Source organism: Adiantum capillus-veneris, chromosome 3 (genome assembly GCF_014529385.1).
Source record: "Adiantum capillus-veneris isolate H3 chromosome 3, ASM1452938v2, whole genome shotgun sequence".
NCBI lineage: Eukaryota > Viridiplantae > Streptophyta > Polypodiopsida > Polypodiales > Pteridaceae > Adiantum > Adiantum capillus-veneris.
The window spans coordinates 70,336,550-70,361,182 of NC_140933.1; the positions used below are offsets into that span (position 1 = coordinate 70,336,550).

The following is a 24,633-nucleotide window of genomic DNA, read 5'->3' on the forward strand; positions in this document are numbered from 1 at the left end:
AAAACATTCTGAAACTACATTATGCTAGGATTTGTCATCTTGGCACATTCTAGTTGAGTTGCTTCATATGAAGGTTGAAGTTATGGAATCGTAGAATTGTGTCTGGTCACACGTGTACCAGTTATCAGTAATCTGTTTTTGTTGCAGCTACACCAGTATTGGCATAGCTACAAAGAGACTAGCATAGTTGCATTTAGGACATAACTGGTGCATGTGTGACCATGTATAAGGTACAATTATGTCAAAAAGTAACCGATAACTATGCGTCAAGTGACCACTACCTAACTAAATATAAAAGTTATTACCCGGATGTTGAAAGAAATCTTAACAACACACTTCCACTTGATAACGTGTCCACTCCTCCACATTTATGGTATAAATCTTATTTTGATGCCTTTTCTAGCTTGTCGGGTTCCAATAGTTTTGTAACATTTAACGGCCACATACGAAGCATTAAGCCTCTCTTGTTGTGAAAGGCTCTTCACCTTGTTAGAATTGTTGGTCCACTTTTCAGTTTTCCCTAAAAGCTTGATATGCAAAAAGTAAATACAATATTAATACATATTTTCATCCTCTGAGAACCAAGTAATGATTATAAAATTAACTTTAACAGCTCTATGATTTCCAATGGCTGTTATTCAATTTAGATGCTTGAAAAAGATACTCCCGATCCGAGAGCTGCTAACTTGTTTTTATCTAGCACATACTTGCTCACTTTCTTCGATTTCTCATCACCAAAAATTCATACAAACCGAAGCTCGTCCGAAAGGCTATCTGAGGTCTCTTGGAAGCAAGACCCTAGCAATACTTGACAGTGCAGCAAGGGTAGCTATAGCCTCCAGCTAAAATTGGTCCAAGGAAAACAATAGTCATAAGCAAAATGTGGTCAGTTTGTACACGTGTTTCAACTCAAGAGTGGCTATTGTTATTATTTGAACAGATAAAAGGAAGGCTCCTGCTTGGTAAAATCATGTGATGGTGTCTAAATAGCTGGTGTCCATGGACACTTACTATCCAAACTTGATGCTTCATATCATTTCTTATCACATTATGTATCGTTGGATAGCTCTTTAAGAGTACAATCTAAAATTATAATCTATCACACGCTTCCCCCTAAAGCTTGTACCTTCATATAATACCTAGAAGAGGGGCTAAAACACTTGCACAAAGCACTTGCTAAGCTACTTCCTTTGTGAACATTTGAATGAGTCCTCCACATAAGCCTTTGGTTCAAAGATTCACAAATCACGTGGTAGCAGCATAAGAGTCTCTCTGTCCCAAAGGATCATCTTCACACACAATATCAGCAGCCGATACCTTCTGCGAGCACATGGGGCATGCAGACTCACTTTCCAACACCTGTAACATATATAACATGCTTTTGGTTTAAGTCAAAATTTACTTTTTCTTCCAAAAGAAACTAGATAATTGGGAGTTCAAGGGGTTAATTGGGCCCGAAACCTGGTGGATATAAAGAGTTACTTATAGACAAGGACCTAGTCCATTGTACGATGAAAGTTGAAGCTCTTTTGCCAGAATTGACATTTAAAGTTTCGTGGTGTATGACATTAGACACCAAAATCTCCTGGGTGCTAGGGTAGAGGAGCCAATTACGATACATGCTCTAGTGGGGAAACGTACCAACCCCCAATTTAGAGACACAAATTTGGAATATTGCTTATGTGTCACTTTGTAATTTGCTAGAAAGTGTATGGGTCTTGACAATTCTAATGCCTCAAAAAGTCTTTCCCAAAATAGAGCATTGAGATGAAGTTTAAAAAGTATTAATTTTGGCATTAATTTATTCGCCTTTTCACAACACAACGGATCGAACACAATTTTCACATTTCCAAAATGGCCATATTTGCAAAATCTCCCCTAAAATTACTATTTTTTAACTAAGTGTCTCTAAATTAATTCCTCTACCCTACATGGCACTACTCATCACCAAAAACTATGTTGGATAGTGCATGAAAAAATACAAACAAGGTGCACTTACCATGTTCTCAAGTCAAATAAGAAGATTGACAATCTTCTGAAGTACAAAAACTATTTCAATACCTTGAGAAATTCAGTAGCTAGGGCAGGAAACTTGCATTGTGGGCAAGCGCTCCAATCTTCAAGAACCATATGTCGCCCTGAGGCTATACAAAACTGAAAATTTGGAGAATGAGTTAGGCCTTTGACACATCCTAGTGCTTTGTTTGACAAGCACCCATGCACAATTCATATGTTTACCTTCATATGGTCAGAAAGATCTGAAGCTCCAAACAATGAGAACGATGATGAAAGACAAAATTTGGAATTAAATATTTAACCAAAACAACTGCAAAAGAAGGTTATTATGACCCAAGAGCACATGCCCAAGGATGGTCTTGTAATTCTCACGTGGTTTTGCTTTGATGCCTCCCTTCACACCGATAGAGGGGGTGAATGCTTTTGGAACTTTAAGCATGCCAAAAAACACTAGACAGGACGATTTCACTAAGATTATTCTTCTGACCTGCCAGGTATTCAAAGAAACCTTTGTTTCTTGCTTTCTACAAAAGTTTCATCCTTCATGGATTTCTCTATTTTTGAAAGGAAGAAACATTCAAACAGTGGAGGCCTACCAATGTTTGTCTAACATCCCATTAAGGTGTGAACAAAGATAATCAATGCTAGATTGAGACCTGGCTTTCATCTAGAGCGGTAAGTGAGACATTCTCCCCCCTTACCGGTTAACTATTTTTGCAGAAGCAAAGTCCTCTGTCTTGTTTCTGGAAGGGAATAGTGAACATAATTTTTACAGGGCTTACATTACCGGTTGATACAGATGAGGATCTTGGTGACCTTGGGTATGATGATAGCATGGAATTGTTTGTCCATGACAATGAGTTACGCTGTATGGGTTGGTTTTGCTTAGCAGCCCATGCCAAAATCAACTTAATAAGTCTGCTGCTTTTCTTTCAATTAAGACCGAGCACGATCTAAGTAGCCAGTGTGGCTTGACATGGATAGATAAACCTCCATCTTTGGTTCCAAGTTGGCTTTGAACTTTCTGCAAAGTGACACTCTGTGCTTGTAATTACATCCATTAAGAGAAAGTTAGCCCAATGGAGTGCTGCTCATGGTAAGGTTTCTGCAAGGTATGTCGTTTCATGTTCGTGCTTTTGGTGGACATGCATAAGACAATTGAGAATACTGATTGAAGCTTTCTATGAGAAAAACCTGTTGGATCTATCAAAACTAGAGCAAAGGTATTGACAAGAGTTGAAAAGACTGAATTGTCAACCTTTTAGGAGCCAAACCTAATGAGTGTATTGATACTAGAGGAATAGTATTGTACACCAACCAGTGTACCTCTCAACTCTCATAGTGAACTAAAGAAAACTACTGCCACCCAAACCTAATGAATCTATTGATACTAGAGGAATAGTATTGTACACCAGCCAGAGAGAGTGGTACATCTCAGCTCTCATAGTGAACTAAAGAAAACTACTTCCATCATATAAGAGTCATCATAGTTTTTCCTGGCCCTGTCCTAATTGGGTACCATACTACACGATGTGTCCGAGTCTGATCGACGTATGATTGGGTTTTTTGGACTTGTCCAATGATTTAAAGAAAACGGATATCTACTATGAGACTTGGTCATGATGGTCATTGGTATGTACAATGAAGATTGATGTTGGATTGAGCTAGATTCTAAAGTTTCTATGGTGTTTCAATGCATTCTATGGTTTGTTTTAAGTGGGGTTGTATGTAGGCTGTTTTTAGTATGCCATATGGAATCCTTGGAGGGTCTGATCTGTACTTATTCTGTACTTCCGTACCCGTCTGAATTTGATGTATGGAAAAATTATGGTCTCAATTTAGAAAACCAGTACTCAAGTACCCATGTAGATGAAGCGTACAAAGAAGTAGAGAGTACATACAGGGATATCACTGTTGCAATTGCCACAATGCAACTGCATGTTTGGCAACAAAGCCGCACAAACAGGGCAGGGTGTTAGAGGTTCTTTCTCCTCCACTTTCTCACACTTTCTTACAATCTTCTCCACTTTGCGCTTATAAGCTGATGATATTGAGTTCCTATATGGATGCCAAACAGTCACAAACTAAGCACATCAGCCTTTCTCTCAAGTGCTTCATAATCTTGCATCAATGTGTATTAGAAGAGGAGCGCAAATGCTTCACCTGTACTCTGGGCACATCAACATGGAGGCGAACTCAAAAGCTGTGGATAATAAGCCTGTGCGATGGCATTCAATGACGGTTGATGTCAAGATTGGCACAATGTGAGCAGGAAACTTTGTAATGCTGCGAGCAACTCTAATCAATAGTCGTGAACCAGTGCTGGAAGAAAATAATGAGCCATTAAAAATCAAAACAATCTAGGTCTAGAACTTCTGAAGCAGCACAATATCAATGTTTGACATAGCAAATATGATAATAAATACTAAACCTGTGATCGCCCAATCGTATATGTATCTTTCCTAGCACATAAGAATGCAAAAGCATTAGTGACTGTAGTATATCAGCAGGAATAGCTCTTCCATAATTCCGTAAAACTAAGCTGAAATCCAACAAAAGTTGATGTGCTCGCTTGTAGTTTCCTTTCTCCTGTTTTGAGTTTGAAGTTTAGCTTAAAGGGACAATCTTGAAATCCTTCACAACTTAGTGCACGTTTGCAAACTTTGATGAGACCTGTTCATGGGAGGAGAGTTGCAGAACCAGTTTAGCAGCTTCATCATAATTGCCAAGAGTCTTGTGAAGCATGTAAAAGTGGATTGCATTATCTTCTCCACACTCGTTTGCCTTCTTCAGATAATCAAGTAGTTGACTTGTGAACATGTCACTCTTTTCTCTTCCCACCAAATTGATAGCCTACATGACAGCATTCATTTGGACACTTGAAACTTATGAAACAACGAGGCCAGACCAATGCTAAAACTCTTCACAAAAATGTGCAAAAACTTACCTGCTCTACTCCACCATTGCTTCCCCAACATAGGTAAAGTTTAAGGGCCCTCTCAGTCTGCCCACAATGCTCCAAAAGTGTTCCAGCCTTACAGTAGTCCCCCATAGTTTCATAATACCTGCATAACTTTTTTTTCTTTGTATTATAATCTTCACCATACTGATATTTGGCACAAATCCGTCTAACACACAAAATACTTGAATTTTGATCTAGTAATGCAAGAATTTGGGCCTGCTATGAATACAGAATTGAACCTGGAAAGCTCAAGGCATTCATCTTCTGAAGTAACATCAACAACAAGCTCAGTGTAAACATCCATACAGTCATGCTGCTCTGCAAGCTCCTTGGCCTCTTGCGACCTGGAGGTAGCAACAGTTAGGTACCTATGGTGGGCTATTTCACAACAATGTTCTTATGAACAATTCTATACTTAAATTTCTATGTATCATGACCTAGAAAATTCAGAGAAACCTTCTTGATAGTAATAGAAACTCAATTGCTTTTCCATAATCTCCTGCGCTTTTACAAAACTTTGCTGCAAGAACTGCACCTGGTATTGCCTTCGTCTGAAAGTTGAGATCTTAGTATCATAGTACACTGATAATGTTTCATTTTCTCAATAAAAAAGAATACCAAGATTCTCTTCAAGAAGGGAAAATATCTCAAGGCCATCTTTCTTGATGGAGACTCAAAAGAAAGACACTTATGTGTGGAATCTCGATTCTAAAACACCAAGAACATGCTGCACTCACTACAATTCTAGAATTAACAAGATCATGTCAAGTTTTCTATAGAAATATAGTCGCAAAACAAGAGAGTTTACAAGCAGAAAAGAGGGATAAAAATAAAAGATATAAGCCATTGTGGCCGTGTATTCTCCTGTTGGAGTAAGGGCTGCAGGACCACACAGACACCACATTTTTTTCAAAACAGCACAATGTACAGTACGTACAGATTTGTACAGTACACATCGTACACATCAACCTTGATTGGTCAACAAGAGTGGACTAGGGTGGCTGAATGCTTTGAACCGACTGCTCTGATAGGAAACCGTGATCGGACTACACTACTAGTTGATGGAAGATGGATGAGTGGTTGCCAAGTCTTCACCATGGTGTCGTGGCCCACGTGGCGTACCACCTTTCACATAGACTTGGTTCACCTTATCCAAGCTCATGAACCCTCCCAAAGAGGGTGTGGTACAAAAAAATACGTTCAAGTTTAGAATAGCGGAGTGCCCATTGGGAAAAAAATTCCATTGCATATGAGATAAATTCTCAGCACCTTCTTATAGCCAATAGTGAGTCATACTCAATGTGTTCCACCAAAAAATATCATTCTCACAAGAGAATTTTTGTTACCCTATTCAACAAAATAGCAACTCAAGTTATGCGAGATAGGACACATATGGTCGCATGTGCATATCTCCCACAAAGACATTGTCCTTCTTCCATGTAGAGAAACCATGAAGGTTCTCAGCTCATAGACTTGCCATAAAGTTCATGTTGGTTTTGATTCGACCACTTCCTTTCCCTCATGCAAAAACCGCTTTCTTTCACTCGCACAAAGAAAGAAAAACTTACTTGCTATTGAGCTCATCCTCATCAAAGTGTACCCATCCATAGGATCACTTGAGCAAAAAAATGGTCTTGGTGAATGCAATTCAGCAAAATGGTTATCCACTAGTTGCTCTTGAAGTCTCACCAAACGGCAACGGCTTGTGTCCTTACCATGCATGCATTTCCATATAATATATGCATTTGCAAAAACAAAATCCAACATGCCCCAAAACAATGTATGCCACCATTTCTAACATGAATGCTCGTCTCTAAATTGTATCCTGAGTCCAAGTCCATGCTATCAAAAACATCACAACCTACTTTATATTTCTTGTAATGCATAGCAATCTCTGGGCATGTAGCAGTAGCCTTACCACTTTCAACTTGTCTCTGAACTTTGTCTCTCTTCATAACATACACATTTGAAGCAAAGAATATGGGCTTCTTGTCCATCCAACTACCTGCCCAAAGTCCTAACGTCCCATCATATGCAAAGCATGATGCACCTCTCACAATGATCAATATGCAGTATTCGCGCCTCAAGAAAGTTCTCTTAATTTGTCATAGATGCACCTAGAGCCCCATACCCCTCATTTGTCAAGTGCATGAATAGCTTCAATGAATTGAACCATTAGTCAAAAAATGCATGATGACCCCTTTGCGTCAAATTTGCCACAAGCATTGACACAACGTGAAAAGAAAACTCTGACCATGACACGTTGTCAGACACGCGAAACGAGTAATTGTAACCATTTTCTAAGTCACGCGTTCCATAATTGGATCCCAAACTTACTGGGCTTCTTAGAATTGTAAACGTGACAAGGATTCAACTGACATTTATAGGATATTATCCTTTCATCCACAATTACATGCTTCCCACAATTATAATGTTAATTGAAATGGGGCATTCACTATCTCTTCCAAAGGCATCGCTTGCCATAGCTTGTACACCTTAGTCCCCTTTCACAAGAGGCCATTGCAAATTGTCTCACATGCAAAAGCCGATTTATTTGTTGGTATTTGGTTTTGGTCCATCTTTTCTGCATAGTTGGATAGCAAACTACACAAGTCTCTCCTTCTCAATAACAGTTTTCGTCACACATAACTTGCAACGCCATTCCAAGGATCACACACCCAAAAGGTACAAAAAACAGAATGTATGTTCAAGGGATTCCACTTTTGAGTTTTTTCATGGCATACCTATTGGTCTCACACATAATTATGTCAATCAAATTTAGAGGAAAAAGAGATAAAAAAAGCTAAGTCTTTGTGACTACTTGTCCCTAGTCTTGACTTTCTCTTGAAAGTTCCATCAGGCTCTACATGTATTTTGTCTCCACCCTTCCACATTGGAGAGCTCGCATTAGACCAAAATCAAATTCATCATCCGTATCCCGCAAAACTGGTCCTTCAACCTCCAAAGGCTCGTCCTCACATTTATCTTTCTCACCCATTGATGCATGTTTATCTCCAGAATCATCACATTCTCGCATATCTGAAAGGTCACCCTTTCTTCATGAGAGGCTTTTGTAATTTGCCTCACTTCTTGAGAAGCTTGTACCCCTTGCCACGACCATGACTACTCTCCAAAAAACCATTGTGAGCATGCGCCAACATTGCCGATTGACTCATGGGTCTCAACATTTTCATTGAGAGCACGCATGTCAACATTGCCAATGGACACATTATTGTCACCATTTCCATTGGCAAGCACACAGCTATAGGTATGAAATCTAGCATTTTGATTAGAGGCATCGTGATCAGTATTCACATTCAAAGAGACATTATGCACATTCCCATTAGAAGCATGACTAGTGGAAACCATTCCCACATGTTGTGTCCTTGGTTGGCCTTACCTACAATGCAATGCTTTGGAAGCCGGCCTCTTCTACTTGCCGTAGAAAGTGCACAAGATGCTCCCAAAAGAGGCATATTCACAAGAGAAGCGTTAAGTTTCTTAATAAAATTCATCCGCATCTATTAACATAGCATGATCCGTGAGCACAATAGACATATCTGCAAGTGGCAATACACGGCAAATTTTCCACTTCCGAGCTTCAATATTTGACAAGCCAAGAAATCAGCCAAAGAGAGGTCATAATCCGTGTTGAACAAAGTTTGCACATGCATATGAGTGCTATTCTCAACAATCGGAACAAGATGCATTTGCAAGAATGCCCAGGAAAGCATGTATAAGTAGCACCAATTTGGTGGAATTGCTAGAAAGTTATTGATCTATCAATTTGTAGCAATTCCATCTGGAGTAGCGGGCAAAGAACATAGGCGGAAAAATTATGAAGAAGTGGGGGGAGGGGGCAGGGGGGGGGAGCAATCACTATAGGATTGGCAGGAGGAAACCTAACCACAAAACGTTGTTGGACAGTAGCAATTTGATGCATGCACTCTCATCCCCATCAAACATACAGTTGAACAACTTTTTGCCTATACTGTAACCCAAGATTCTGCCTTTGTAGTGCTTAGAATCCCAATCCATGGGATGAGCCTGATTTGCTCAGTCCATGCTAAATCCTGTGGCCAGATACATAAGCTCTTGGCCTTCTAAACTCAAGCAAAAAGCCGTGGAGGGTTTTCCCTTTAGTGTAGTTTCCATCACCATGGGTGACAATCATGATTCTCTCTTGCAATAGAGATCTGTGCACGGCTTTGTCTACGTATTTTGTGTAGCTTTACTGGTTGCAGGTTTTGTTCTCTGGCTTAAATCGTTGGTGCTGGTTTGTTTTAGCCCTCAAGTCACATAAGGATCATATCTGAACACGATCATGGGCTGTTGATGCTAATTGGAATCCAACGGCTCCAGATTTCTTTGCCCACCCCATGGCCAAGCAGCATAGCCAAAAGAAGGGTATTGACAATATTTGGCTCAACAAATGATTAATTTCATGCAAAATATGTTGGTTACTAGGTGCACCTTTCTTATATTTGAGAGCTATTTCTTCATGCCACAGAGGATGCCGTCATCAAGTGTAGCAAAAAAAGTGAGATAGAAAACACTAGAGAGCAATGGAACAAGCAAACTCAAAGACACAACAACAGACTCAGAACTCAACGGAACTCGACCAACTCATGGAACCAGTATAGACACTGGTTGGCAGCACACTCCGCTCCAAGCCTAGGACTCATAGGTACAATGGGGGCGTCAAGGCTTCGCTGTGCTTGGAGAGTGCAGATGTGCGGTGCTGGACACAAGACACGAGACTCTAGACCCATAGAAAGTATGATGTATCCGACGAGTAGAACCAACTAAGCATATATAAAACCATAATGAGAAACCAACGGCTAGCAAAGCATCCCTGAGAGTCCAGCTACGTCTATCTCCGAACTGTGGTGGCAGTGATCTGGCCACAGTGTCCACCAGACCATCACTCCCGTGTCTGCCACGTGTCACTGCCCAGGCGAGAGTCCACCCAGTGTGAACCCAAGACCAAGTGTAACTTCTTGTCCAGTGTAAGTGACACTATAGCCTTGCTGCGAGGTGGCTCAGTGGACTTAGCTATTGAGGAAACACTGGAAGAGGGTGTATCCACAGGTAAAGATTGAATAGAGATCCCATAACAAGGCATAGAGCTGGTAGCTTCCAACCACTCTAATAGGTCTTCTTCTGACCCGTCAGGTGGAGTAGGCTGTTCTAGTTCAGGGTTGGGCTCCATTAACAAAGAGCTACGTTGCACCACTGGATTAATGCCTCCTTCAAGTCAAATGGGTTTCATTGGGGATCCAGGAGTATGTATCCACATCGCGTCATTTCATAGAGAGCATCTGGGTATGAATCTTAAGATGACCTATTCCAAGAGTTCGAAAGAAACATGCCCTTTGTGGCCCATTGCAAGAAACACCCCATGCAGATTTCAAACAGAGGACCGGCGAGCCGTACAACCACTGTCTTACCAGAAGTTTTACAAGCCAATCTCTTGCAAAATCGATGCTTGACGTTGCTGCCAATTCGAAAGAGGCTATTGTTATCTTTTGGGAGGGGTAGACTAAACTATGGTGTGCAGACTAAGCAAGAAAATGGAATTATAGTCACACGAGATGTATACGGTGATAGTGGTTTTATGTATGGAGAATAAAAAGCTAGGATGAAAGAACATATGAGACACACGAAGTAAGTACTGCAGAAGTTGAAAGAGTGAATTTCGAGGTGTGAGAAAGATCGGATATGAAAAGCCGAATATGAACTACTAAAAAGAGCTCACAAAACCAACATAGATTAACGACAAAGCAATGAAAATAAGATAGGTTCAGGAAATGAATTCACACTACCAACAAGATCATGGGAATACAAGAACTCAAAAATGATAACACCGTGGTTAGAGATGATAGGAGAAGAAGGCTTGGTGACCACACAGAAAGAGGGACTCATGGAGTAGCTGACGACAGAACATATTAAACTCGTAGGCTTTGGTGGATGCTATAGTTTTAAAGTTTCATCTGGAAAGGATAATAGCCTAGCGAATTCCTTATGTTGTGTGATAATAGCACTTTACTTTGGATCCATTTACAAGCGCCAGAGGAACACCATCTAGGGTGGTTGATTGCACCGTGCCTTGTAAAGTTTCCTACATTCTGTATGGCCCTTGCCAGGCGGGGACTAACTTCTTTGCTTTTTCTGGTAGCACGCTTGATAGAACAGCCTTGCACGATTTTGGGCTTGCAAAAATGACGATCATGCCACGCATTGTGATGAAGTTGCTTTGCTTGAAGAGCGTTGGAAGCTAACACTCTACTCTCTTCCAGCATGGACATACAAGAGAGATGGGCATAGGCAATACTAGCTACGACCCGCCGAAAGCCAATTGAAAGGGGGTGTGGTTGGTTGTTGTAGTGCGGATAGTGTGTCGTGCTCTCTATAGTGGTGCTCCTCAGTGCTATGAGCGTGACAATCTCACTCAAACAACTCAAAACAAAGGGACAAAAGATAATGACCGATCACACAGAGACACAATAGCAGACCAGAACATAGGACTCGACTATCTAAAAAACCGGTACAGACTCTGGCGTGGCAGCATACTCAGCTCCAACCCAGACTCACAGGTACAATGGAGGTGTCGAGGCCAGATGTGCAGGGATGGTGAAGACGTGCTGTGTGTAAAGACTCACTCTCTAGACGACGACGCTGGACCATATATGAAGAAGAAGATGACAATCCTGACCCGACAGCTACTACTCACATGTACCACCATAAAGAGCCACCAACGGCTCATAAATGTCAGCCATCTGAGTCTATCTCCAGACTGAGTGGAGGTGGTGACCTGGCCACGATGTCCACTAGACCACCGTCCATATTTCTGCCACGTGTCACTGCCCAACCCAGAGAGTCCATCCAGTGTGAACCAGACTAAACCAACTGTACTAACTGTGTGTCCTGTGAAAGTGACACTGTAGCCTACTATAGGTTGCCCGCCACAAGACCGCTCACCGTCTCGGTGAGAGAATCAATGAAACTAGAGAGAACAATGAAATTCCAGAAAAAACGCAGTACACTCTGACTGAAGATTTTGAGGTGTGTGAGATATATCAGTGAAACTAGGGATAACAGTGAAACACCAGAAAAACGGAGTACAATCTGATTGAAGAGGGTGATGTTCGGAGAAGATTTTGAGTTCCCAGGAAGAAGTACCAATGAGGCAATGTCGATATTTGCAAGTTATGCTGAAGCAGTAATGACCCCGGCTGAACGAGGTAAGCTATACCTAGAATGTAGAAACAGAAGATTGCCTAGATTAAGTAATCCACAAGGCACCCGATTGCAGTTAGTTGTAGTTGGCTGGAGGGGTAGGCTAGATAGAGGCGAGAGGGGAGGGGATGAGGTGGTGAGGGGCGAGGCGTAGGTAGGTAGGAAGTGGGTAGGGGCGAGGGCTAGTTAAGTAGGGGCGAGGGGGGAAAGGGGAGGGGTGAGGCCTAGGTAGGTAGGGGGTGGGTAGGGGCGAGGGCGAGGGCTAGGTAGGTAGGAGGTGGGTAGGGGCGAGGGGGGGAAGGGTAGGAACGAGGCCTAGGTAGGTAGGGGGCAAGTAGGGGCGAGGGCTAGGTAGGTAGGGGCGAGGGCGGAAAGGGTAGGGGCGAGGGCACCTGATGGCTCCTCTACCACCACCTAGTGAGGACACCTGATGGCTCCTCTACCAACTGTTTGAGGGGTAACCATGTGGGTAGAAGGGGGCGGCTGAGGAACGGTGCTAACTCCTATCAGATTGAGCTTGGGAAAGGTAAACTCATTCTGGCTTTGACTTGGGTTCACAGCCGTGGATGCACGAAGTTTAGGGAAATCTTTACTGTAGTGATTCTTCGTTTCTGGGCAATGACGGCAAGGGGGGGACCCTTTTGGCAGAGAGCATTTGCTTTGGTAATGACCATATTCCTCGCATCTGTAGCACAAAATGGGCCGATTCAATGGGCGAGTCGAAGGGCGAGGTGGTCCTTGCTCCTGGTGCATGGAGTTGGAGGTGGAGGCATAGAAGTTTTGAGGTGATGAGGGAGCATGGGTATGATAAAAGCTCTGAGATGGAAAAGTACTTTGTATACCTTGCATAGGAGGGGCTGTCAGCAAAGGTGGCATATGGTGTGGATGGCTACAGGGAGAAACCATGTCGGATGCAGGTGCTAGCCCTTGTTGAAGAGTAGGACCAAGACTTTGCTGTATTTGTCGCAATCCCTTGAGGTAGTAACAGTCCTTGTCCTCATGTCCACACTTTTCACAGAAGTGGTAGTAAACCCGAAGGGGGCGTTCTTGTGGAGGGTGTCCTGGAGAGCGACATGAGCTGCACCATACCATAGCCTTAGTCTCCTGTTGAGACCGAAGCTCTTCCAGCTCTCTCTTGATTTAATCCAAAGCTTCGAGATGTGGGGGTTTCTCCTGTCTAAGAGAGATTGATTTCTCCTCTTGAAGAGCGCGTTGTAGTTTTAGGGCTTCAAGTTCCCTACGTAAAGAAGTCAATGGATCAGAAGGACTTTCCGAAAACACAGAGGGGGTCTCTATGTGAGGGGAGTTGGTGAACAGCTTCCTAGCCCCCTCTATCCTAGTAGTAGCCGCGACAAACTCCTCCAGAGTGGCGTCAAGTCGGAGACTCTCTCGGAGTTTTTGCTGAGAAGTTTTGGGAAGAGTTTTCTCCACCCACTTCTTAGCCATAAATTCACCGGGTTGCTCGGGAAGCTTGGCAACCAGAGACTTGGTTTTAGTCATGAGTCTGCAAAAGTCTCCTCTGGCTGGAGCACCATGTTGGCTAACTCATCCAACACCTTTTCCTGGTAGTCACCTGGCTTGAATGCAATGCTGCACAGAACTGTTGTCTTAAAGCTGCCCAAGTTGCAAAATGGTTCTCTGCAAACTGACTGTACCATTTATCTGCTAAGCCATCTAAGGTAGATGGAAAGAGTACCAAATAAGCATCTTCCCTGTTAAGACCACGACCTCTACAAAGAGATACAAACCTCCTTGCATGGTCGTCTGCATCTTCTGAGGAGAGTCCCTTGAAGGTAGGAAACTTGGTGTTTACCTTGGCCAACACACTTGTCAACGCCTCCATGGCTCTTGCTCAGGAGCCTGTTGCTCAATAGCTTGCTGTAACAAAATGGGGGAGAGCTTCACTAGGGAAGGTGACCTGGAAGATGTCGAACTTGATGGAGGAATGGATGAGGCTGTATGTGGAGGTATGGGTGATGAGGTTGGTGGACTTCTACCAGATACCAAGGGTTGACGCCTTCTGTTCTAGTACTTCAGAGGACTTACAAGTGCGCTTTGACACTCAAATGACCGCCTTGTACGTGTCATACAGTGACCACAAACCCAACCAAACTTTGGGCAAGAAGACCCTTAACTGGCTGAACACAGGTCTAGACTCTACTAGACCCGGCAAGTGACTAGACCACTTGGCTGGACCAGGGACGAGGAGGGACTAGACTAGGGACGAGGAAGGACTAGACCAGGGACGAGGAGGGCCTAGACCAGGACAAGAGCTAGGACCAGGGCGAGAGAGGACCAAACCAGTTGGACCAAAGGCGATAGAGGACCAGACCAGAAGGTTGCACAGCGAAAGGCAAAGTAGGCAAAGCTAGGTAAAAACCAGCTAGCTTCTCAATTTGTACCTCAACAGAGAGTGAGACTTCAGTTGAGGTTCCACTGTGATCGCCAAATGTGAGAGCGCCTGTAGCGCGGATAGTGTGTCATGCTCTCTACAGTGGGTGCTCCTCAGTGTTATGAGCGTGACAATCTCACTCAAACAACTCAAAACAAAGAGACAAAAGATAACAACTGATCACACAGAGACACAACAGCAGACCAGAACATAGGACTCGACTATCTCAAAGAACCGGTACAGACTCTGGCGTGGCAGCACACTCAGCTCCAACCCAGACTCACAGGTACAATGGGGTGTCGAGGCTCAGATGTGCAGGGATGGTGAAGACGTGTTGTGTGTAAAGACTCGCTCTCTAGACGACGACACTGGACCATATATGAAGAAGAAGATGACAATCCTGACCAACAGCTACTACTCACATGTACCACCATAAAGAGCCACCAACGGCTCATAAATGTCAGCCATCTGAGTCTATCTCCAGACTGAGTGGAGGTGGTGACCTGGCCACGATGTCCACTAGACCACCGTCTGTATCCCTGCCACGTGTCATTGCCCAGCCCAGAGAGTCCGTCCAGTGTGAACCAGACCAGATCAACTGTACTAACTGTGTGTCCTGTGAAAGTGACACTGTAGCCTGCTACAATTGTTGCTTTGAAAGAAGTGTGATATGCCAAGAGGGTGTCGAGGCTTGCTTGAGCCTGTGAAATTGGATGAAAATGGCACGCTTTTCCGAGGAGTGAAATTAGAACCTTGTTAGTGCTCTCTACTTGCCCATTGGCTCTGGGGTAGTATGAGCAAGACTTGCGATGAAAGATCTTATAGTTTGTTAGCAATGTCGAGATCAACTCATTGACATAGTGATTGCCTCAATCACTAGTAATCTCAAGGGGGCACCAAAACCTACAAAATATATTCTTATACAAGAACTTTGCCACCGTGGTCTAAACCCCATCGTTCAAAGCGCAACCATGCCAATGAAACTTGTGAGGGACGGTTGGACTACGTGTTGGGTTTAGGTGCACAACATTCACAAACATCACCTTCACATGAGCAATTGCATCCCTAAACACATAGGGCCACCATAAAGCACTTTCAACAATTTTTTTGTGCTGTGATGTTACCAAGGGTAATGGCTCCTAGTAGGACCACTGTAGGCATCTTCCAACATATGCTCTACTTAATGGGGTGACCTCCAATCAGAGTAAATGGTCTAGACTTCAACAAGAATCTTCTTTTCTGCAAGGGAGAGACATTCTTTGGCGGTGGATAGCAAATGGAGCACATTGCCATACCATTCGGGGATCGTGTCCACTTTGAAGAGATTGCTATCGGGGAAGTCATCCCCAACACCTGTAGCGTCTTCACCTGTTTGTACTCGAGAGAGGTGATCGGCCATGACGTAATGCTTCCCATGGCGAAGAACTACCTTGAAATCAAACTTCTAAAATAGAAGTAGCCACCGCCAAAATCGGCTTGCAACTTGTGGCTTATTCAATAGATAACCCAGAGCATGATGATCGGTAATAATTGTGAAGTGTACACCTAATAAATACTGATGGAATTTTTGCAGTGCTAAACCTTCCCTCTCTATTGTGATGTAGTTGCCCTCGATTTTAGTGAGCAGATGACTTGCATAGTGAATAGGGCGATCGAGGTTGAATTCTTTGTTGGGCTGAGTTAGTACAACACCCATAGCAATCTGACTAGCAATATGTATATGGAAAGTAGGAGACCAATCCGGGGCAGCTAAAATAGGTGCCTTGGTCGGACGCTCTTTAAGTAAGCAAAAGCTTGGACCCAACCTTGGACCGCTGGAATGGTACAGCGGCATTGGTCAGGCGGGTCGGAGCACAGCATAGGCTGTAACTAAGTCAAACTTTGTAAATAATTAATTTATTTACGAGAAAAGAATTATCTAATTAGTTGTGTGCACACCAGAATAGACCTAGCAGTTCTAAGGCCTCAGGTGAGCCTAAATGCGGGCTAGAACACCTCATAGGGACCTTAGCAGAAATTACCCTGAAGCCCTAGTGATTGGGAAATCGGGTCTTCAGAAAGGGGTAAGCAGTAGCCTCAGATTTTAGGCTCAGGAAAAATACGCGCGTCACTACAAGCACATGAATGAGATGGGGTCCTTAGAACAGTGACCCTAAGGCTTTATTAGCCTTAGGGTAAGTTTCGTTAAATTAAATTTAACGGTCCGTGCCCGGGAGGGCGGCCGGACAAGTGTGAACAGGTAAAGGCGGTGCAGTGCCGGTGCGGCATTGCGCCGACAGACCTTTGGTGTTCTCCTAAAAGAATCATTGGTAGTAGTTGTTAGTTAGTTGCATATTTTTAATTAATGAGCTAGAAGTTTTTAAAGTCAAAAGTTGAATGGTTTTTAAGTTTTTAAAGTGTGCCAAGTGGCACACTTACCAATGCAAACTAACCCTCTCTCACCCTCTCTCTCTTCCTAGCGTCCCCTCTCACTGATGGCTATTTAGGAGCCCCCCCTCCCCCATTTTCAGGGCTGGCAGTACACCTACCCCCCCTAATGTGAGCGTGCTCTACGCGGTGGAGCCCTCCATTGAAGCTTGAGAGCAGCCCCTTGCGACATATGTGGTAGCCTTGTGCTCCCATTGTCAAGAACAAGGGATCTCACAGTCATAGACACCTTCTGGTGAAGTTTCATCGCGAGAAGCTGCCGTAGACGCTCTCTTAGCAGAGTGCGGCTGCTGAAATTCTCTGTTTTCAGCCCCTAATCACCTCGATTAGGGCTGTTTTCAGCAGATCAGCCATAGAAATCCTCTTCTCTCTCCTTATCCTAAGTCTACATCAAGTTTGGAGCGATTCCATCGCGAAGAAGACCTCTGTTTCGACGTAGGGGTGCGCACAGGTAAGAATTTCAGGTTATGTGCAGAAAATTACAGCAAGCATGTGCGTGTGCATTTTGCTTGTTTCTCTTTTGTGTTCAATGCATGAATGAATGAGCATGAAGGCAACACATAACGGAAGATGGACTCTCCTCTGTGAGAGCTTCCGATGAGCTGTTTCGGAAGATAAACTCTCTTTTCGAGAGCTTCCAACCAGTCTCGCAGAAGAGGGGGAATCCCCTAAGCAGTAAGAAAGTGGAAACACCTCCTCAGTCAGTAGTCAGAACAGAGCAGAAGAAAGAATAGAGGACGGGCGTATGTCCCGTTCCTATGCTTGTAAAGATTCTCCCGTAGTAATAAAGATATTCTCTTTATGGGGGGGGACCAGCCCATCTTCTGGTCCCGAATGAAGTGTCAAGTTTTCTCGCTCCCTCTAATTCTCTTGAGTATTTGAAGTGCAATTAAACGTCAGTTTACGCTTCCGTATTTTTGTGACAGTGGTATCAGAGCAAGGTCCTCTCTCTCTTCCTGAAGGGATTGACGACTCTTGGCAGACTGCAGAAATGGGAGGACGCGAGATAGAGTAATCTCTCCTTCAACAGCAGGTGGAAGAGTTGCAGAAAGCTCTCTCCCATCCAGAAGTCCAAAAGATTCTCCATACTCTTGAAAAAGGGAAGGAGAAAATGCCGATGGGGTCGGGAGAAATCCCGCAGAACCCAAAGGCGCCACAACCAAGAAAAGATCCTTTGATTGGAACTTCCCGCATGCACGAGAGATAGAAGAAATCTCCAGAACGTCAAGTGCGGTTTAATCCAAAAGTTCAAGAGCAGGATCCCCCTGATTCCCCTCAGTTCTCTTTTATGAAGGATCTGGAAGACATAGTTTCTCCGGAAGACATGTTTCTCGACGATCCGTCGCAGCAAGAAGTACATTCAAGGGAAAGGACTCCTGTCCCCAAGGAGTCTAAGCATAGAAAGAAAGAGCATCATAAGAAGAAGCACCATAGGCAGAAAACATTCAAGTCGGGAGATAAAGATGTGAAATTCGACACCTACAATGGACGGCGTGATAATGACAAAGCTTTGGCTTTCATCCGCCAATTTGAAGTTGCATTTGCAGAAGGGAATTTCAAGGAAAGATCCAAGCTTCGCCATGTCAGTTTGTACCTGAAAGGCACCGCCAGCAATTGGTGGTTAACCCTTATCCTGGAAGAGCGCAAACCCCAAGATTGGACCGCTTTCAAGAAGGAGTTCTACGCACAGTTCCTTCCTCCAGACTATGAGGAAGAGGTAAAGAAAGAATGGGATCGACTTTCACAGTCAGAGAACGAAACTGTTCCACGCTATGTGGATAGGTTTTGGGACGTTCTCTTGAAAGTCACTCCATTCAAGAAGATTGACGATTCGGAGAAGATGCGCAAGTTTGAAGCAGGATTGCATGAAGCCTTGCAAAAGGCTATGAAGCTTTACCCTCGAGGTAACTTGCAGATACTTATGGAATCAGCCCGCATAGCTGATGGAATACATGACAAGGGTACTCCAAGGAAGATGGAGCAAAGCACTTACCATGCCAAGCAGAAGGCTCTCCATGAGCAACCTACCTCTTCTACTTCTTCTCAAAAGAAGAAAAGAACCGCCTCCGAAGCAGAAGCAAAGCCAAATCAGCCCAAGAAAGGGAGATATCTCTCTCCTGCTGAGTTGCGAACCTACATTAGTGAAGGAAGATACTTCAAGTGCGGACAAGTTGGTCATATGAAGGGTGACTGTCCAACCAAACCTCCACAACCACCCTCCTCCAATGCAGTCCCAGATGTACAGGGAAATACAACCAAGGATGGAAAAGAAAGAGCTCTTCTCAAAGCATGGGGTAGTATCAACAACCAGCGGGCTCTTATTTTGTTTGACCCTGGTAGTACAGACAACTTCATCTCTACTCAGCTAGCTGACGACCTGAACTTGCAGCCCAATCGTTTTGGAGTCTCTATTCAAGCGCAATCAGCTTTCAAAGGGCAGAACTCAAACTCTACTTCAATCATAGGGAAGTTGAATCTAAAGGTCGACGACTACAAGGATCAAGAGTCTTTCTTACTAGCTTCACTTGAAGGATGCGATGTTATCTTGGGAATGCCTTGGCACTACAAGATGCATCCCATTCCTGACTATGTTCAGAAAACCTTATCTTTTGCTCATAAAGGAAAGGAGTATCTTGTACTTGCAGATGCAGGTGATTGGCGTATTCCTATCGCCAACCACATTGCCATCAAGAAAGAAATGAAAAAGTGTGTTTCAGCGTACTTGATTTTTGCAAGAGAGAGAGATGTGTCTGTTTCACAACTTTCTTCCTCTTTAGAGCAAAAAAGACTTAAGTTAATAGAAAGATATAAAGATTGTTTTGCAGATGAACTTCCAAATGAACTCCCACCTTCGCGACCTGAGGATCATACCATTGATTTGATCCCAGGAAGTTCTCCTCCAAATCAGCCGCCTTATCGAGTTAGTCTAATGCAGCAAGAGGAAATTCTCAAGCAGGTTAACGAACTTTTGGAGAAGGGCTTAATAAGGCCTAGTACTTCTCCATATTGTTCACCTGTCTTGCTAGTACAGAAAAAGGATGGCACATTCCGCATGTGCATAGACTATAGATCTCTAAACAAGATCACAATCAAGAATCGATTTCCAATCCCTCGGATTGACGACATTCTTGACAAGTTACAAGGAGCAAGTGTCTTTAGTCGTATAGACTTGAAGAGCGGTTATCATCAAATCCGCATAGCTCCTCAGGATGTGCATAAGACTTCATTTAGAACAACCTTCGGGTTGTATGAATTCTTAGTGATGCCTTTTGGACTCACTAATGCACCAGCTACATTCAACAGAATGATGGATAGAATCTTCCACTCATATAGAAGTTTTACAGGCGTTTTCTTTGATGACGTCTTAATCTTCTCAAAGACGGAAGACGAACACTATAAGCATCTCGCCTTAGTGTTTGAAGAATTACGCAAACACAAATTATTTGTGAATGCTAAGAAGAGTGAGTTCTTTCTAAAAGAAATCCACTATTTGGGCCATATTTTATCTCACAACCAGGTGAGAATGGACCCTGAAAAGATTCAAGCAATTGTAGAATGGCCTACGCCAACTACAGTACATGATGTACGAAGTTTCCTTGGCCTCTGTTCTTATTATCGGCGTTTCATTCGAGCTTTTGCCGCGATAGCAGGTCCCCTCCATGACCTGACAAAGAAGCGGATTCCATTCCATTGGGGGTCTGGACAAAAACAAGCTTTCGAAAAGCTTAAGTATCTACTCAGTCACGGACCCGTTCTTACCGTCCCTGATCTTCGCAAACCTTTCGAGGTATACTGCGATGCATCTGGAGATTGTGTAGGAGCAGTTTTGAACCAAGAGGGTCACGCGATAGCCTATGAAAGTCGGCGCCTTAAAGATGCAGAGTTGCATGCCTCCATATACGAAAAAGAGCTAATGGCAGTAATTCATGCTCTTTCCATTTGGAAACACTATCTATTAGAAGCTGATTTTATTATCAAGACAGAAGTCTTCGCTACTTTCTCACACAGAGAAAGTTATCAGAAAAGCAGATGAGATGGGCCAACTTTCTTTCAATGTTTCATTTTCAGATTTTACACACTTCTGGAACAAAGAATGCAGTTGCAGATGCTCTCTCCAGGCGTCCAAAGATCAATGCACTAACAACAATTTATCATGAGGAACTAGAATCTCTCAGCGAGATGTATCCTCAAGATCCAGACTTCGCCACAATTTGGGCAGATCTTCAAGCTGGTCACTCAAAGCCACCTTATTCTATCAGGGATAATACACTCTATCGTCAACAAGCAATATGCATAGCTCAGCCTTTACGACAAAAGGTGATGGATGAAGCACATAATTCTCCTTATGCCGGGCATCGGGGAATTGCTTCCACCACTAGTGTACTCGAAAGGTATTTCTTTTGGCCAACACTCCATGCGGACATTGAAAAACATGTACGTGAGTGTTTAGTATGCCAAAAAGTGAAATATGACAGACATAAAGTTTATGGCAAGCTTCAGCCGCTCCCTGTGCCTAACACGCCATGGGAAAGTATTGCCATGGATTTTATTACGAATCTTCCTCGATCCAAGAATGGAAATGATGCAATCTGGACTATAGTAGACAGATTCAGTAAGCAAGCCCATTTCCTTCCAGTAAAGAAGACGATCAAAGCTGATCACATGGCTAGAATATTTCTAGCTCAGATTTTTAAACACCATGGATTGCCAAAGACTATTGTCAGCGATAGAGATCCCCGCATGACTAATCTATTTTGGCAGGCATTGTTTGAAAACTTGGGAACTAAGCTTGATTTTTCATCAGCTTATCATCCTCAAACAGATGGTCAAAGAGAAATCGCTAATGCCACTGTTTTAGATCTCCTCAAGTGCTATGTTTCGGAACGACAATCCGAATGGGAACAGTACTTACCAATCGTTGAGTTTGCATATAACAATACCATACATTCCTCAACTGGTAAAGCCCCCTTCGAAATTATTTACGGGAAGCCACTCTTACTTCCTATTATGGTGACCAAAGAAAACATCTTCGCCGCAGATGAATTTGTGCGCAATATTGATATTGCCCATCAACAAGTAAAGCAAGCAATTCTTCGTACTCAAGAGCAACAGAAGAGAAAAGCAGACAAGCACAGAAGGAATCTCAATCTTGAAAAAGGACAATATGTCCTGCTTCGGTTTGAGAAAGCTAGATTGAAAAAGCGGGTCGGCAAAGGGAAAGTTGTCAAACTTTCCCATAGATTTTACGGCCCTTTCAAAATTACAGATAAAGTCAATGATGTGACTTTCAGACTGGATTTGCCTTCTCATTGGCGCATCCACAATGCTTTTCATGTCAATCTCCTCCGACCATATGTTGGACCTCCTCCAGTGGCGCCAGTAAGAAGATCCTCCAGAAGTCGAAGAGACTGAGGAAATCCTTCAACCTGAACAGATAATACACCACTCGGAGAGACAACTCAAGTCGGGGAGTCTACATCGAAAGTATTTAGTCAAGTTCAAAAATTACACTCCTTTAGATGCAAAGTGGATGACTGAGTCCGATCTTAAGGACCACCCTGACATCTTGCACAGTTATGTTGACGCTCTACAGTTGAGGTCAACTGTTTAGAACCAAGAGGGATGTAACTAAGTCAAACTTTGTAAATAATTAATTTATTTACGAGAAAAGAATTATCTAATTAGTTGTGTGCACACCAGAATAGACCTAGCAGTTCTAAGGCCTCAGGTGAGCCTAAATGTGGGCTAGAACACCTCATAGGGACCTTAGCAGAAATTACCCTGAAGCCCTAGTGATTGGGAAATCGGGTCTTCAGAAAGGGGTAAGCAGTAGCCTCAGATTTTAGGCTCAGGAAAAATACGCGCGTCAGTACAAGCACAAGAATGAGATGGGGTCCTTAGAACAGTGACCCTAAGGCTAATAAAGCCTTAGGGTAAGTTTCGTTAACTTAAATTTAACGGTCCGTGCCCGGGAGGGCGGACGGACAAGTGTGAACAGGTAAAGGCGGTGCAGTGCCGGTGCAGCATTGCGCCGACAGACCTTTGGTGTTCTCATAAAAGAATCATTGGTAGCAGTTGTTAGTTAGTTGCACATTTTTAATTAATGAGCTAGAAGTTTTTAAAGTCAAAAGTTGAATGGTTTTTAAGTTTTTAAAGTAAGTGTGCCACTTGGCACACTTACCAATGCAAACTAACTCTCTCTCACCCTCTCTCTCTTCCTAGCGCCCCCTCTCCCTGATGGCTATTTAGGAGCCCCCCCTCCCCCATTTTCAGGGCTGGCAGTACACCTACCCCCCCTAATGTGAGCGTGCTCTACGCGGTGGAGCCCTCCATTGAAGCTTGAGAGCAGCCCCTTGCGACATATGTGGTAGCCTTGTGCTCCCATTGTCAAGAACAAGGGATCTCACAGTCATAGACACCTTCTGGTGAAGTTTCATCGCGAGAAGCTGCCGTAGACGCTCTCTTAGCAGAGTGCGGCTGCTGAAATTCTCTGTTTTCAGCCCCTAATCACCTCGATTAGGGCTGTTTTCAGCAGATCAGCCATAGAAATCCTCTTCTCTCTCCTTATCCTAAGTCTACATCAAGTTTGGAGCGATTCCATCACGAAGAAGATCTCTGTTTCGACGTAGGGGTGCGCACAGGTAAGAATTTCAGGTTATGTGCAGAAAATTACAGCAAGCATGTGCGTGTGCATTTTGCTTGTTTCTCTTTTGTGTTCGATGCATGAATGAATGAGCATGAAGGCAACACATAACGGAAGATGGACTCTCCTCTGTGAGAGCTTCCGATGAGCTGTTTCGGAAGATAGACTCTCTTTTCGAGAGCTTCCAACCAGTCTCGCAGAAGAGGGGGAATCCCCTAAGCAGTAAGAAAGTGGAAACACTTTCTCAGTCAGTAGTCAGTACAGAGCAGAAGAAAGAATAGAGGACGGGCGTATGCCCCGTTCCTGTGCTTGTAAAGATTCTCCCGTAGTAATAAAGATATTCTCTTTATGGGGGGGGGACCAGCCCATCTTCTGGTCCCCAATGAAGTGTCAAGTTTTCTCGCTCCCTCTAATTCTCTTGAGTATTTGAAGTGCAATTAAACGTCAGTTTACGCTTCCGTATTTTTGTGACATAGGCATACATACGAATGAACCTGCAACGATAACCTTTGTGGCCTACAAAGCTCTGAACACCCTTAGAGTTGGTTGGGAGAGGCAACCTCAGAATAGCCACTATCTTATCAGGGTCCAAAGTAGACACCACATGACCCAAAAGCGTACCTTGCATGACCAAAAAGTGGCATTTGTTAGGATTGAGCTTAAGGTGTGCCTCCCCGCACTTGAGGAAGTCTATAAAGAACTGAGCTAGATGCTCCTCCAACTTCTCCATTGAGATGGAACACTGAGCGCTGAAGAATGTCGAAAAATCATATATGAAGATTCCAAGATGATTAGTGAGCAGATGATAAAAGATGATGAAGACATTTTTGTCTAAACGAAAATAACCCATGGAGTCACAAAAACGGTCTTGATCCGGTCAGCAAGATGAATGCCCAACTGATTGTAGCCACTGAAGCCATCCATGAAACTGTAGAGTATATACCCAGCCACATC

At 43.5% G+C, this 24,633-nt stretch overlaps 1 protein-coding gene across 2 annotated transcripts in view; it reads right to left on the reverse strand.

Annotated features, from left to right (window-relative positions):
* Window positions 1-848: 848 nt before the first annotated feature.
* The window catches only part of LOC147461069 (uncharacterized), a 145,628-nt gene continuing 121,843 nt past the window's right edge, over window positions 849-24,633 (reverse strand). For both annotated transcript variants that reach the window (XM_086508698.1, XM_086508697.1), the window contains 9 exons: window positions 5,435-5,529; window positions 5,218-5,322; window positions 4,964-5,081; window positions 4,690-4,869; window positions 4,448-4,605; window positions 4,180-4,338; window positions 3,918-4,074; window positions 2,062-2,154; window positions 849-1,359 (listed from right to left, as the gene is read on the reverse strand). In XM_086508698.1, the coding sequence (XP_086364824.1) occupies window positions 1,246-1,359; window positions 2,062-2,154; window positions 3,918-4,074; window positions 4,180-4,338; window positions 4,448-4,605; window positions 4,690-4,869; window positions 4,964-5,081; window positions 5,218-5,322; window positions 5,435-5,529 (1,179 nt within the window). In that variant the 3' untranslated portion in view covers window positions 849-1,245. The remainder of the gene's footprint in view (window positions 1,360-2,061; window positions 2,155-3,917; window positions 4,075-4,179; window positions 4,339-4,447; window positions 4,606-4,689; window positions 4,870-4,963; window positions 5,082-5,217; window positions 5,323-5,434; window positions 5,530-24,633) is intronic.